This window comes from Hippoglossus stenolepis, chromosome 17, assembly GCF_022539355.2.
Source record: "Hippoglossus stenolepis isolate QCI-W04-F060 chromosome 17, HSTE1.2, whole genome shotgun sequence".
NCBI lineage: Eukaryota > Metazoa > Chordata > Actinopteri > Pleuronectiformes > Pleuronectidae > Hippoglossus > Hippoglossus stenolepis.
In genome coordinates this window covers 14,355,815-14,371,825 of record NC_061499.1, presented here as the reverse complement: position 1 = coordinate 14,371,825, position 16,011 = coordinate 14,355,815, and the positions used below count along the sequence as shown (strand labels likewise).

The window sequence follows — 16,011 nt, the reverse complement described above, 5'->3', positions numbered from 1 at the left end:
TCCCCACATGCAGATGATATCATCTGGGATTGGCCTGTAGTGGAGGAGGCAGGGAGGGAGGGAGGGGAGGAGGTTTCACAGCACTGTAGGAGACCGTATGAGGGGGGGGGGGGGAGTTATCTCTGAAGCGAAGGGCCATGGATGAGTGGAACAGAATGTCGCATGGTGAAGGAACACACACAAGCACCCAGCAACGCACCAATGAAAAGACAGAAACGCATGCGCATGCACACACACACGCACACACACGCAGTCTCCCATGTGTTTTTGCTAAACTCGTGGGGCAACATTTCCTTGTCTTGTAATGATTTCTAAATAGGGCCTCATTGCCCAGGGATATATTTAATTGCCACACACCGGCTGGTGATGCTAATGCGCGCTGACAAAAAGGGAGCGGGAGGCAGGGGAGGGGGGGGGTGGCACAGAGGGGAGCGAGTCACGCTTGTTTTGCAGCTACTCTGACTTCGCAAGGGCAAGAGTGACTGTCGCTGGGTGGTCAAGCCGTACACGTCCACTTATCTGTGACGTCTTTTTTTTTGGGGGCAGTTTACTGTATCCACTGGAAGAGGCTGCTGTCACATGTCTCCTCGCTCGCCCACACACCCTCTCAAACAAACACACACACACACACACACACGTGTCCACCTCCATGCCAACCTATTGTGTTCTCCCTGCACTATGTTGCCAGATTCTCCCGCAGTAACCATTGTCTCTGCAAGCTTGTGGGTGAATTTACACCCTCTGTGCTCATTTGGGAGTGTGTATCTGTGTATTTGTGTGTGTGTGTGTGTGTGTGTGTGTGTGTACCCTGTGTGTTTATGTGTGCATGCATATATGATAATCCAGTATTTCGATGGGTGTCATCATTACCCAGAGAGACCAAGCCTCAGGAGGAAGACCACAGCACTCTTACTCCCTCTTACTGTCACTTTTACACAATAGAGGCATTGTCTATAAACACACACACACACTGGTACATACACAAACATGGGCAAAGGCATGTATGCACACGTAGACACCGCTGTGGCATGTGTGTGTGTGTGTTGTATTGTGTACAGCTGCTTTGAGAATGTGTGTGTGTGTGTGTGTGCGTGTGTGTGTGTGTGTGTGTGTGTGTGTGTGTGTGTGTGTGTGTGTGTGTGTGTGTGTGTGTGTGTGTGTGTGAGCACCCCGGTGACCAACTACAAACAGACAAACAAACAGGGGAGAAGCAGGAGAGAACAAAACGCTTTCATACTTCATGACTGTGGGTGTTTTTGTGTTCATCTGTGACAGTATGTAAAACAAACACACACACACAGACACACACACAAAAAAAGTAGTTTATTGCGGTGGCTTGCACGAGAGAGCAAACCTCTGACTGTGCGTCTACGGGTAAATGTAAATTTTAATGGTATGTGTGTTTATGTTTGGAACCCCCCCCCCCACACACACTTTCCTGTATTAGGATAAATAGCCTTGTCTATCATGTAAGGTTGTCTGGCAAACAGATTCCCCTCACGTCAAGCCAGATGAACACAAATGAGTTCCCCAGAGGAGACATTTCAGGGGGTGACACTTATCGTGAAGGACATCTTACGGGTAAAGAGGAGGTGCGGGGCGACAGCCAGAAAGTGAGCATGGCTGTACCATACATCACGCTGCTATTTAAACACACAGCCCTCAGGACGACATAAACAAGCAGGTTTTGAGTGTTGAACCTAAACGAGCCACAGCAACAGCATGAAAATGAATCTTGATACCGTGATGTAAAAAAAAAATGCATTTACATAACGGCGGGCAATCGGTCAAACCGCCCGCTGCTCGGCATCAATAACCTCCCTCTTGTCTTTCTCGCTGCATCTCTCTCGGTGACAATACCATCAGGTCACTCCGAGAAATGGACGCAAGCTGCACCTATAGCACCTTCAGAAAACCATTAGATAACTGGTTGTCAACTGCTATGGGGGCTTTCAATATCATTCCACCTCAGAGGTGACCGGTCCCTCTCACACTAAATCACTGCACAGGACCAAGAGGTAATTATACTGCCGCCGTAAATCTTCCTGATGGCCCTGGCAAAGTTAGATCATCTCCCTCTGCACACGCCCGCATGTGCACATTCGATCAGGGATGCACACGTGCCTTATGATGTGCGTGCTCGCACCACGGAGCAACCGATGTGGGCTCAGCTGGCCAGCTGTGTCCCACATGGGCCCGGCCGTCGCACTTTTCCACGCTTGGACTGCATCAGGAGTGGACCACATGCACTCGAAACCAACCGTCTATGTAGTGGCTTGCATGCTATTTACTAAGAATAGAAAGTATTACATATATTTGCATGGGGGCGCAGTCCTTCTGAAATGTTTGCATCAAGACCATCAGTGGATAATAACTTTGTGGACTGAATAGTATGAGCTAATATCAAGAAAAAGTAAGAGACCTTTTTGAATCACCTGGTTACGAGTAAACACAAACAGAATGTGCTCAAGCTAATAACGCACAAACAGTTATAATCCTCTGTGTCTTTGTGAAACAAACACGTTAAATATTCAAAGTGCTGGAGGAAAAAAGTAAGTGAACTCTGGGATCGACCCCCCCCTTTTGGCAACGGTATCTCAAACAGAAGCTTCCGTGAGCTGCAGATCAGACCTGCACAACCAGTCGGGAGCAAATTCCAGTCAATGCATTTATTGACAATTTGTCCAACTGTGGACTGGACGTCTAAACTCGATTAAACTCTTTCCCGCTTCAGAAAAATCAACAATGCTCGTTTCCAGGTCTGCTGAGGTCTCTCTCTCTTTTGTGAGGTTTGTTTCATATCAGCAGAAGCTCCATGTGAATAGCAAATAGCAAATTTTGTACGATTAAAAGTAAGTAAAAACTACTTTAACCAACGACCTCCAATCTGGTTCATTTGATTGGAATCCAGGTTTAATAACTCTTGACTCCAAATCGATTTTGTTGATCGCTTTCGCCCTGAGGTTCACAATCCTTTTTTTTCAACCTGTACTGAGAGTTACGTATAGTTTCTTTAAACATTATAGCAGCTGAGAGAAATATTTGGCCATATAAATAGAGGTAATTGTGTGGAAGTTAAGATACAAATGGTTTCAAACAAACATGGAGGAAAATGACATTTATTTGATTTCGATGATTTATGAGAAAGGAAAAGGCATTCAACAGTTTAATGTAACCTTGGGACTCACGTACAATATATGTTGGTAAGAACCACTGGCTGTAATCAGTTTGTATTCATAAAAAACACATCTATACACTTACAATTAAACCTGCAATGACTTGAGGCAGCGGAAACAAGCTGTGAAAGTCCCAGCACAAAACACATGAACACCTCTTAAGGTGGAATGAGGTTGTGAGCAAACAGTTGCTCAATCACACATCCGATAATTACAGAGCAATATTAGCTTTCATTCGGAGCCGTGATTGTGGCCACCTGGCAGGCGTGTGCGAAGGATTCTCAACCGACGCCTGAGGGAAATATCTGCCAATATCCTCTGTGTGAGTGCTCAACGCTCCACTCTGTGCACCAGCTGATCGCTAACTGTATCGGTTTGCCTATATTCTGTAGCTCCCTATGGGGGTAACACAATGAGGAGACACCTTAACATGTTTCTTACATGCACAGAGAATCCATGGAAAGTATTGAGTTACACAGATGCATCCTCAGTGATAAATGTCCAGTGACCGCGACTTTTGTCCTGTCGCAAATATCCTCAAATCACCTTAAATTGCAATGCAATAGCTGATCATCCGTGCAGAGCAGAGAAACACAAGGATCTTTTTATTCAGGCGATCACTCAGTTGCGCAAATCAGATGCTTTGTTACAAACTGCGTGTCAATGCCTCGTTCACGCAAAATGTCAAATGCCAAAACAACAATGTGGGGGTATGTGCTTGAAAATCATTTCTTTTTTTTAGAGACTATTCACACAAAATGTCAAACCTGTCATTGAGATAACACGGGAGCATTTTAAATGATCAAGCAAGTGGAACTTTAGCAAACAGATGCGTACACACACACACACACACACACACACACACACACACACACCCGAACACACACGCAAGCCTCCGGGATTGTATCACATGACCGTGGGCACAGGTGCGCTATGGGATGACCGTCTATTTTCTGCAGTTAATCGATCACATGAAGCCACTGGAGCTTGAATAGGAGTCAACGGGCCAGAGAGTGATATAGACTGTCTGTGTGTGTGTGTGTGTGTGTGTGTGTGTGTGTGTGTGTGTGTGTGTGTGTGTGTGTGTGTGTGTGTGTGTGTGTGTGTGTGTGTGGCGGGGCAATACATCTCCCTACACTCCATTGTCATCAAATTGCTCTACGACCACTTAAGAGCTGCATGAGTCTTATGAGACAAACTGTAGCTCAGAGGCTTTTCGTCATCCACTCATTCACACACATCATATGCACTCTCTCCCTCTCACACACGCACGCAGTCTCTCATGGCGGGTAAGGCACACGGGGGTCTCTGGAGGTTAGCTAATTTGGCCCACTGGTGCCTCAACCACGTCTTCCTCTCTTCACTTCATCTCCCCCATGCTCGTGTTGCTCCGAACTACCGCTCTCCCTCTAAAATATCCTGCCCACAAACCTGATCTGATTCGCTGCTGCTTTCTTCTTAATATCATACAACTTTCATTAGGTGCACACAGAGTGATGGACCTCGTTCAGAGCCAACCTTAGGCCCTCATCCACTGAACCGAATCCCCTCTGAGATCTGTAATAGATTCAGTGCAAAGAAATGGATACCATTCTCTGCTGTAGTCTGTATAGTATAGTGTACATGTGTATTAACCTTCAATCTGTAAAAAAAAATACAGTGTAATAATGGCATCTGTGTAAACCAACACAAAGAATAACAAAGTTGATAACATAGTTCTTCTCTAATCCTCACATTTAGGACCTATAATAGCACTCAGTAGAATGAATACGTCTGCCAAGGCCCAACTGTCCCCTTGGATTCATGCAAGCTGCACTAAATTGCACACACTGCAAACCATTGCATGGAGATCAGTCACCTAAATATAGCAGATTTTTCTCCAGATCCATGAATGATTCCCTGCATGGGAAATCTATGAAAATGTCTTGTAATGTAAGAGAAAGTATTAAAAAAATACTAGATCTGCACCAAAATGTAAAGTGTCCTTCCTTGGGTGATGCCCCACCCATCCAAAACATTTCGGGGGAAATCGATTGAGCATTTTTTGGTGTAATCTTTCTTAAAAAAGCAACAAACAAACAAAATCCTGGATCTGCCACCTTAATCAAATCCAATCCAAAATTAAATGGGCTCTTCCTTGGCCCACACCCCACTGAGTTTTTGCATAATCCTGCTGGAATAGAGACAAACAAACAGCAATGAAAACCAAAGGCAAGTAATGAATAAAGAGTTCAACAAGAATATCCAATAATAACATAGTTCTACATAAATGTTGGTTTATTCTCACCACCCTGACTGACTGAAGTCTAATCAACCAATTAATGTAGCTCCACAGACTTTGCTATTTGGAAAATGAGGTCTCAACTACTTCAGCCAGAACAAATTAGAAATAGTTGAACTGTATAATGACAAATTGATGAGCCGCCCATGAAGAAAAAACCTTCACGTTCCGATAAAGTTTTTATAGAAAAAGATTTGGACAAACGATGTGAATGCTCGAATCTATTTCTCTGCTGGAAAAAGAAGTGTAGTATCTAACTTACGAGTGAACTTTACTCCAACTCTATTTGTTCACACTTGTGTCTCACAAACAGCACGCAGGTATATACAGCATGTTGAGCAGTCTGTGCGCAGATGGCTGCTGTGGGAGGTAAAATACAACAGTAAGTGCTGATGTATGTGGCACAGTCGAGCATGTAGGAGTCAAGCGAGCATGCCTAAGCTGCAAATGTATTCTCCATTGGCAAGAGAAAGAAAAAAAAAAACAACAAAACATAATTTCGCCAGCGAGATGTTGCCAGTGCACAATGCAGCTGGACGAGGAGGTCTTTTTTTATTGGAGGGCGCGCAATACATTTTCCCCTTTTATTTAGATTTATGACTTTTAATGACATCAACAGGAAGTTGGCCCGTGCAAAACTGCCTCTGAAATACGGCCAGGGCACTACAGAGTGCTGTATACCGATCCATACTGATCCGCAGAGATCTGTTGAGAAAACTGGACAGATTATAAATGACAAGGTGTGTGTGCGTGTGTGTGTGTGTGTGTGTGTGTGTGTGTGTGTGTGTGTGTGTGCGCGTGTGTGTGTAGGGGCTTTTGCTGGAGCATAAAGGGGCTCAGTGCAGAGCCCGTTCAGAGAGAGAGAGAGCCATAGCTCATGAGCGCAGAATACTAATCCCGTTGCCACAGTCACCCCGAGCAGACAGTCCTACACTGAGCCGACAGCACTACACAGAGAGGGACACATGCAGTTTTGCTTGATTAACTGTAGTGGGGGGGGGAAAAAAACAACCCACAACTACTCTTTTGCAAAGTGTTCAATTATTCCTTGTCATCAGCGTTGGCGTGTGGACATTTTTCACTGTGCGTGCACGTGTTTGGGCAGAGGTAAGGGTTATTAAAACACCTGTATGTACTGTACGCCTGCACAGTGTGAAAGTAAACACCTCTCTGCTCTCATGCTGCTACAGACACGCACACAAAAACACACACAAACACACTTCTTTCTGCTCTAATTACCAGATAGTATTGTATGAGGAGGGGGTGAGCTGTGGCTGTGGCTGTGTGTGTGTGTGTGTGTGTGTGTGTGTGTGTGTGTGTGTGTGTGTGTGTGTGTGTGTGTGTGTGTGTGTGTGTGAGAAAGTGACGGACCACTTGCTCCTGCTCAATGAAAGGGTGTTCTGGTCCCATGAGTCCCAGCCAAATCCCACTCTCTCTCTCTCTCTCTCTCTCTCTCTCTTCTCTCTCTCTCTCTCTCTCTCTCTCTCCGGATTTCTCTCTCTTTCTCTATTCCCCTCTTTCTCCCTCATCTATCCATCTCTCTATCCCTCTTTTATCTCTCTACCTCTCCCTGATTTAACACATAAAACACAGCCCACACCCTCCATCTGGGCTAATGAGATTTCCCAGTGATTGCTGTGTGTGTTCAGGGAGCACACCATGGGGGAGCCGTGAACGTCGAGAGAGAGAGAGAGAGAGAGAGAGGCAGGTGTCAAGTTACGTCCATGAGGGACAACGCGACATCTGGGTATTGGAACATTGATTTACAACAAGACAGCACCAGGGGCAGGAAAATGTAGTCAGCTGTTTTGAGACATGACCTCCGGAGGACGTCCGCACATTTGGGTCCGGACTTTCTTCGGAGTTTGCCTCTCAAACATAAAGAACACAGCAGGAAATTCTTGACTCTTGTTCTCTTCTACATGTCTTCTACATGTATGACACTCTTTTCCAGCTTTGTGCCGCACACACTCGATTGCGGTGAATCCGCCAAACATGGTCTCATTCAGACACTATCCAGAGTTTTGATAGCAGCAACTGATTGGAGATCTGCATTCCCACATATAGCCCCTCTTGATAATTTCAGGAGATTATCTGGAGTTCAGTGCAAGTCTGAAGGCCACTATGGAGATGGCAGTACTTTAAATATTTCCTTTGCGTGAATTATTAGTAAGTGCAATATGACATGTAGGCTGGGGCAATATTGCATACAAATATAATAGTATTTTATAGTGTATTTATTTAGCAGACTAGAACAAGTGTATTCACCAACCCGCTGGTGTACTATTAGAAAAAATGAAAACAACCCAAGCTGCATGATGAATGACTTCACTTACTCGGAGTAAAAAACAGAAAATCAAAGATTGTAAAAAAAACCTGAATTAAAACACTACAGTGTCCTTGCACTGCGGTGGTGGATGCTGCAGCCGTGAGCTGAATGTGTTGTGACTGCACTAAACCAGACTCCACATGCAACTTACTTGCTCGGCACACAAAGACGAATATGAAAGCAGAATATGATCAAGCCTGTAATTTGCTAAAAAAGGTCACATTTTGAGTGTATTATCATTCTCATAGACTATAATTTAAAATAATTAAACTTGGTGGCGGTTAAAATGTTGAGCAGAACTGTATTTAGCTATTTTTTTCTAATTGTCCTAATAGGACTATTATAATATTATAGATATTTTGGAGGCCATTTGTTGGACGATCTAATATTCAGTGACATTTCAGTGCCTCATAGCGCAAATTAGCTGGTTCTTTGTAATATTTATGAAACGGTTTCGTCAAAGTTGTTTAAAAATGAAACATTTACACACTAGAAATATTTCTGATAAGCGACATGTAAAGTAGCTGTAATAACTACGCCTATAAGACCAGTGGATCACATGACTGTGTGTAATGTAAAAGTGATGAACCCGCACAGACACAGTAACCTGACCTGCAGTCGCCATCAGGCCTGTGCAGCTTTACCACCTCTTTTATTCCAGTGTTTTGATGCAAGGAAACAACACTTTAACGGTTTTGGTTTATTCTCACCACCCTGACGGCCTCATTTGAATCAGGCTCCTATATGTCCTGTAAGCAAAAGTCCCCCTCTAATGAAGTGGTGATGATGAAGTGGTGATGATGATGATGTGTCAGTGTTGCACTCACAGCTTGTTTCTGCTGACCCCAAGTGGCAAAAGAAATCAGTTATTGCAGGTTCTTAAGAGTGAAAACCAACCACACACACTCTCTGACAAACTCTAAAGGGAAACTTCCACGTACCGACCACAAGTCATGATGTGAGCGCGTCGACTAATTTAATTAGAGGGACGGCCACTGTGGCTGCAGCCGAATGATGGATGAGCCAACACATACAGGATGGTGTAATTTTCCTGCGAGTGACTGATGAATGATTGAGGACAATGGGGTTGAGTCTCCATTCTATGTGAAGGATGAGATATCCACAGTGCACGTCTTCACAGCCAATAACAGCTGATAGCTTTAAGAAGCATATACTTAAAGTATAATGAATCTATAAAGGCAATTTTCAAATTAGGTGAGACGCTACAGGTGGGTGGAGCAGAAGTGACAAGGTGGAGCGGTCACCAGCTTCATATCTCGGGCACGATATCAGCTCTTACCCCTTGTGCCCCGTGCTTCTCAATCACCAGGAGAAAGAGGGTAGGTAAGCATCCATCATCCATCATGGTGACACATTCACTGCGATGCTAGCACTGAGAGTAGTGGTAGCAAAAGCACAGTGCTTGTTTTGTCGCTGCGATGCTGTCTACTAAGCTGAATTGTAAATGTTTTATTTTGAAAAGTTGTAAACTTGGGTCTGATGATTGTGTCGCTTGCACAGACCTCTGAGATATAACAACATAAAACATTGACTATCAAAACTTCACTGCACACAAACCAGGTAGGATGAACACCAAGTTTTCTAACTTCGATCTGCACCATAGACTGTTTAAACAAAAGCTCTGGTCACAATGTCCAGCACACAAACAATAAAAAGTGACAAGATATTGTAAAACTGTTTGAGGAGAACTCTCTAAGGACAAGGAATAATTCTGAAGTAGCTCCGGAGCAATAACACACACCAAGCAAACAGGGAGATGTGAAAGTGCACCGCACTATTTACTGTTAAAGAGCATTTTACCATTAAAAGTACATTGAAATATTAAAATATATATAATATTATAATACTATATAATAATAGTTGGCAACATAGTGCATAAGTATATTTTAATATTTCCATGTCTTTGATATTTCTTGAACTCAGTCGTTGACAGCTCTGATAAGACTGTCAAGGGAGCCAAAGCTGTTCTTTTGCACGGAGCAGTGTGTAATAATACGTAGGATGCAAAGAGACAAACATTGGGTTCAGGTGAACTGAACGTTATTTATGTCAACACCAAGGGAACTGGATAAGCAGGATAGATAATGGATGAATGAATGGAAAATATTATTGGTATAGTATGCCGTGTTTACTCACTGGTGTGTATTGATATATATAAATAAACATAATCAATCACACATAAATAGAAAATATAGCTGCCCCCTTATTCTAACTTGAATCTTGAGAATAATGGTTATTTACAGGAACAATATCTCCTTCCTTACTGTCCGGATTACTGCCGCTGGAACCATAAGGCAGCATCTCAACCCAATTACTGATTGTATCATTCTGAACGCAACACGTTTCCATGTGCGTACCTCAGGTATTAACATGGAGGCTCCTTCTTCTGACTGTTGTTTACTAAAGTACGAAGCATGTCATGGGCTAAATGAAGTACATTACAACAGTTTGATTAACACACACATACCCTGACATTTCTACACACTGACAGACAAAGAGCGTATTGCAAATCTGCCGCTGATTGCTCTTATCACCTCCTAACCCGAAGGCATTCACCGGTATTTGTGTGTGTGTGTGTGTGTGTGTGTGCGTGTGTGCGTGCGTGCGTGGGTGCGTGCGTGCGTGCGTGCGTGCGTGCGTGCGTGTGTGTGTGTGTGTCGTATCTCACACTGCAGTCTATTAGTGTGAGCATAAACGCTTAAAACAATGCATGGCTGTCTTGCAGTTGAGAACATGAACCACATTTTGGTCACATTTCTTCACACAGATGGGATCGGCACAGTTCACTCGCATCTGTCGCTTTCAGGACAGTGATAAAAGAAAGAACGAGAGAACGGGGGGATTTTTTTCAGCTCCAGGAAAGATAAGAAAATTGAGAGGAGCCTCGCGACACTTTCTGAAGAGGCTTATAATCGCTGTCAGGCGGACTCTTGTCTACAGGAGCATGTGAAGGCTCTCGGTTTACTAAACTGGGCAAATAAGCATCGGCACAATTTGTATCAAGGTTGCGAATGTGAGCTGCGTGTGTTTCTACGGTTGGGTGATTTTCCAGTCAGTCAAAATTGTTTAGTGGGGAATCAACCATCAGCTGAATTTGTTGTGACTTGTTAATCTGGGCTGAGAAACAGCTTCTCATGGAGGATGGGAGGGACGGGTAGTGGAATAAAAAAATGCTAAAATAACCGAGTGATACACACACGTATGTTTGTTGTTGCTGCATCGCATTCGACGTCACTCATGGCTGCTGGGAGAGGGGGCGAGGACAGGAGAACCTGGGGATCCTGTTTTTTTCTGCTTCTTCTTCCCGATAGACCTGACATTTAGTCACAGGAGCTCTACAGCTGAATGTTCCTGTGCCTGCCTGCACCATTACATGAGTTTTTTTTTTTACTTGCATGACGAGCAGGGGAGATGCAAACGCTCCAGTGTATGAATGTTGATCTGTGTTGATTTATGCATTGCAGGTCATGATTAAAAAGATTCCTCCAGTAGCCGAAAAGCCGAAAATCCAACGCGCATTACGAGTGTTTTTTTCGAAACAACAGCATCTTTATATCAAATCACCCGTATGTGATGTCACTCTGTGCTGAATGAAACCAGTGATATATACCTGCACTAAGTAAATAAACGGAACCAGCAAACTTGTTTTACATTGCATAATTCCGCTTGCATTGCACCTCATACCCACTTTATATGGAAATGAGACGATATATTTTTTTTAACAGTGTTTTACATAGATATGTGGTTCAAATTTGTTCAGTGTCATAAAATCGTACATTTACAGATTTGATGGACAAAGACCCAGGACCTCTGTGGGTCATATCCAGTGCTGATATAATGTCCACAAAGATCTCTCCACTAAGATGTGGACTCTCTTATTTTTCCAATCATTCTACTCTCCTCTTCCTGGAAGGATGAAGGACAAACACAGGCTTGCTTTCGCTATATCCCCTCTATTATCGACAGATTCCACTGGCACAGAGGACCGATGCGCCCAAAGGTCACCTAATTGCCATACTAAGTATAATTCGGTCATTTTTACCTGTGCAATAACCTAAATAGATAAATAAATAGAGTATCTTTACAAAGCTCCCTCGGCAGCCTCGGGAAGACAGGAGCCATTAGGGCTTTGCCAAAGCAGAACTGATACAATGAGTGAAGAGAAGGTCAGTCGCTATACTAACCCTAACCCTATAATACACTATTGTCCTTCAGGACTACAGTTAAAACAGGGGGCTAAAAATATATATATTTATTTTTCTGTTGTTGTGGTTGTGGTTTTCTTTTCGTTTTTTTTTACACTCAATCTAATTTCGAGGCAAATCACCTTTCCTGATTTCTAGGTTAATTATTTGCCGACTGCTATTTGTATGAATTGATTCTGTTTAATTAGTATTTTCAGAAGGCAAAAGACATATCTTTGTGCAATTATCTAAACATTGGAATTGAAGATTGTGGGATGATAATGATGTGATCCTGCTCATGGTTAGACTAAATGTCCTATCAGTGTACAATACATTGAGAACATATGAATTAATTATTCAAAGCTCAATGTAAGAACAAATGAGGGAAAACTACTTTTGATCTTGTTGAAGGATGATGGTGATGTCTTTGGTCCAGATTTCTGTTTCATGTTTTAAGTCCTTGTTTTTTTTTTATTGAAAACTCAATTCAATACATTCAATACTCAACAAAAACTGAAAAGAAAAATAGTTGCATTCACACAGCATGTTCATCAAAGCACTTCACAACTTATTCACTGACTCTCTCACTCACACACTTATTTTTGATTTCCTGAGGACTTATTCTAACCTTAATCATAGTTACTACTTGTCTACCCATAACCCTAAACCTGTAACCTTAACCTCACCCAATCAAACCTAACCTTTAAACATGGCCTCACCTTGTAATGAAGTACTTTAACATGAATTGATTTTTATCCTCATAAAGTGACTGTGTAAACAGATTTTGGTCCCCCCCCACAATATGAGTAATACCTGCACCACACACACACACACATACATGCCCACACCCACATACACACACATGGCAACGAGCTCCCATACAAACCCTGTGAATTGTGATCGACCCTGTCTACAGACACAAGGTTCGTTTTTTTGTCAGAATGTTGCACAAATTTTAACCACATTTCGACCAATTGCAGAAAGAAAAAAAAATCTCATCTCAATCCACGACTGTAATGTTAATATTAGGAAATGGTTCTTCTTGATGAACCCGCTGGAGGTGCTCATTTTCCAGTTGGGGGGCATCAAAGTATTGCAGAAATGAAAGAAGAGGGGGTCTACCAGATAATGTGATATATCAAAGGAGCACCAGTGAAGCCTCAAACACTTGATTACATTTATGTTTGTCTGGTCATTTGAAGAGTGTTTCAGTCTAATTGCTTCTCTCGTTGTTTTCCTCTGCTGCAGTTCTTCATCTCCTCTGTGAAGCAGAAGCTTTAGAGGAGATTTAAGTCCGATTTTTTCTGTGTGTTTGAGCAGAGACAGTGAAGGAAACAGGGAAGTGGCAAGATTCGAGCTCAGTGTCGGGTGTACTTTCATTTGGATATTTTAAGGTAATTAGGACATAGGGGAATTGTTTGGAAGAAAACACACACACACAGAGGCTTGCCCGCACGTCTTCTCATCACCGCCTCTCAGTGGTTCACATCTTAGTGACAGACAAATACAACATCGGTGCGTTTTGAGGTGAGACAAAGAAAAACCAACAGAGCTTCCGGGTATAATTGGCATGAATTTAACACCACATCAACATGTGAGGTCAGTGTGCAGAGCTGCACCAATCCATTGGGCTTTTTTTGTCTTCAGCAAAAACAAACCAGTCCGAGCAAACTGGCAAAAAAAATCCTCTGTCTACCTCTATCCTCCCATGCCACGTCTCTCCCTCGGTCCCTCCCTGTCTGTGTATATTAGATGATAAATCCCCCCCCTCACCCCCACTGATTAAATCCGGAGTACGATAACCTCCCCGTCAGCAAGGTAAGGGCTCTCAGCGCTCTCTCCCCGGAGCTCTCACGATGTGTGTTGGTGAGTTGTTGAAGGCAGGCCAAGTCTCGCAGTAAGAATAACTGGGCTCTAATTAGTGCTGTTCACTCTGCAAACATGCCTACGAGCCACCTAAAAGAAAGTCATTATGTAATCTGTGAGCCGGAAGACAAACTGCAGTGTCTCCACGGTCACTCCGTCATTCGTCTGCAGCGAATTATGAAGCGGAGCGAGTCGATTCGGTTTGGATGGAGCACTTAACTGTGTCACTTACAGGTACACGTGTAGATATACGTCCCCATGTTTTATATGTGCTTATGGCTTGTACGCTCCCTGTTCTATTCATTCGTTGACGAGGCATGTGTCTGCGCATGGGTGTCAAATCGGATCTTGTCCTCACAGAGGGTGGTTTCGCACACACACACACACAAACAAACACACACACACAATAATATGCAGCATGTAAAGTGGAGTCTCAGGTGGGAGCCGCACCTCTCGGCCACATGGGGGAAATCTCTAAAATATAGATCACAAGGCCGAATTTCTATCAGGCATTTACAAATCTTTTCATGGGAGATTTAAAAGGCTCCCTTTGAACCGCCTCATTTTTTTTTAATTAAAGGCCAACGCACCAAAGACATAATTCAAATAACAAATTCTCTGTCAAGTAGAGACACGCCACATCACTGAGGTGGTATTAAAGGCCAAATCAACAGGACAACATTAACCACAGTGTTGATTTGCCATCACGAGCTGCGTACACAACAAGGACACAACTGATGATATTTGATAAAAACCTATTTGGGGTTTGAACAATATATAAGCTACCATGTGAAATCTGTGATATGCCATGTTGTCTTAAAGGGCACAAATAATAATCTCTGTGCAGACGTGTGCTCATGTGTCATGCATTGAAAATGGGAACCGCAGCCCAGCACCGCCATCTCATTATTTCACGAAAAAACAGAGTCCTACCTTGTCGGACATCTCTGGGTGCTATAGCGATCGCATCATTGGAATGCAGCTCGGTGACACAGCAGTCATCTGGAACCAGCGAACCATTGCTGAAGCTGTGGGGCGTCTCCGGGAGCAGCGGGACAGGTGGCGCCATGATGTTGTGGTTGGGACAGATACATCCTGTCTGGGTCATCCCGCAGCCGTCCGCGTCGGAAACCTCCCGATCTCCGTTGTGTCCCGTGCGCAAACACTCCTCGAACCATCGGCAGAGCACGCCGCAGGTGAACTGACTGGAGTTCTCGTTATTAATGAGCAACACCTCCACCAGTCTCAGCTCCAGCAGTTCCTTGGTTACCTGAGGCTCATCAGCAGCCGGGTGTCTCGTGAGACATAATTGGACAAAGTTTTTATCAAACTGTAAGAAGGAGTAAGGTCCATCTGAGTTAGATTGGCTGCCACAGAGATTGATGACTTCCTGATCCCTGGCAGCGTCCGACTGTAAAAGCAGGGGACAGCTTTGATTCGATAGATGGTGGTCGAGGGAGAGGAGCATGGGGGAGTGTGTCCGACAGATGATAGGGTGGCGGGTGAAGCGGAGGTAGAGGGAATACTTGGTGGGATCTGGGTTTTCCAGGGACCAGGAACAGCCCGGCGCCCTGGAGGGAAATAGCTCCCGTAGGGAGAAAGACCCATAGAGCACCCCAGCTACAAGGCTGGAGCATGATGCGGAGACGGGTGAGGGGGCCCCCTCTGCCCCGGTGCTGGGGATGCCATCGGCAGCCCCATAGGCAGCCTCAGCCAGGGCAGAGAGAGGAGCTAGAGCGAGGGCAGACACGGCAGCCAGAGCCCCAGCCACGGCCAGGAGAGAGGACAGCACAGACAGACACACCCCACCAGCAGTGTTCATCCTATGACATTAGTCCTGCAGGGGAGAGAGAACAGAGGATGGAGGGGCAGACATTAGACACATCAGGGAATATCTTCAAATTCAACTTGACAGACTTAACACGGCCCAGACAAAAGAAGAACTTGAACAGCAGACTATACATACAACACAACACATGTACCAGTCTAGAACATACAGAAATGTTGCTGGACAGTTCTTCTTGGCCTCAGAGTTCAACAAAACCAACTTTATGGCAGTTCCTCTTCATTCTTACACTCTCACGCGCTGTCAAAAACAATAACACAAACACCATGCTGGGCTGGATTAAAAGGTTTGTTGACTTGGCTGTTGAA

General features: G+C 44.0%; 1 protein-coding gene across 17 annotated transcripts in view; it reads right to left on the bottom strand.

Annotated features, from left to right (window-relative positions):
- Nucleotides 1-16,011, bottom strand: part of adgrb2 (adhesion G protein-coupled receptor B2) — a 217,020-nt gene that overhangs the window by 135,177 nt on the left and 65,832 nt on the right. For all 17 annotated transcript variants that reach the window (XR_004698785.2, XM_035183252.2, XM_035183245.2 and 14 more), the window contains exon 2: nucleotides 14,791-15,694. Coding sequence is in view for 16 of the 17 variants with exons in the window: in XM_035183252.2 (XP_035039143.1) it covers nucleotides 14,791-15,679 (889 nt within the window). In the remaining variant the exon portion in view is untranslated. The remainder of the gene's footprint in view (nucleotides 1-14,790; nucleotides 15,695-16,011) is intronic.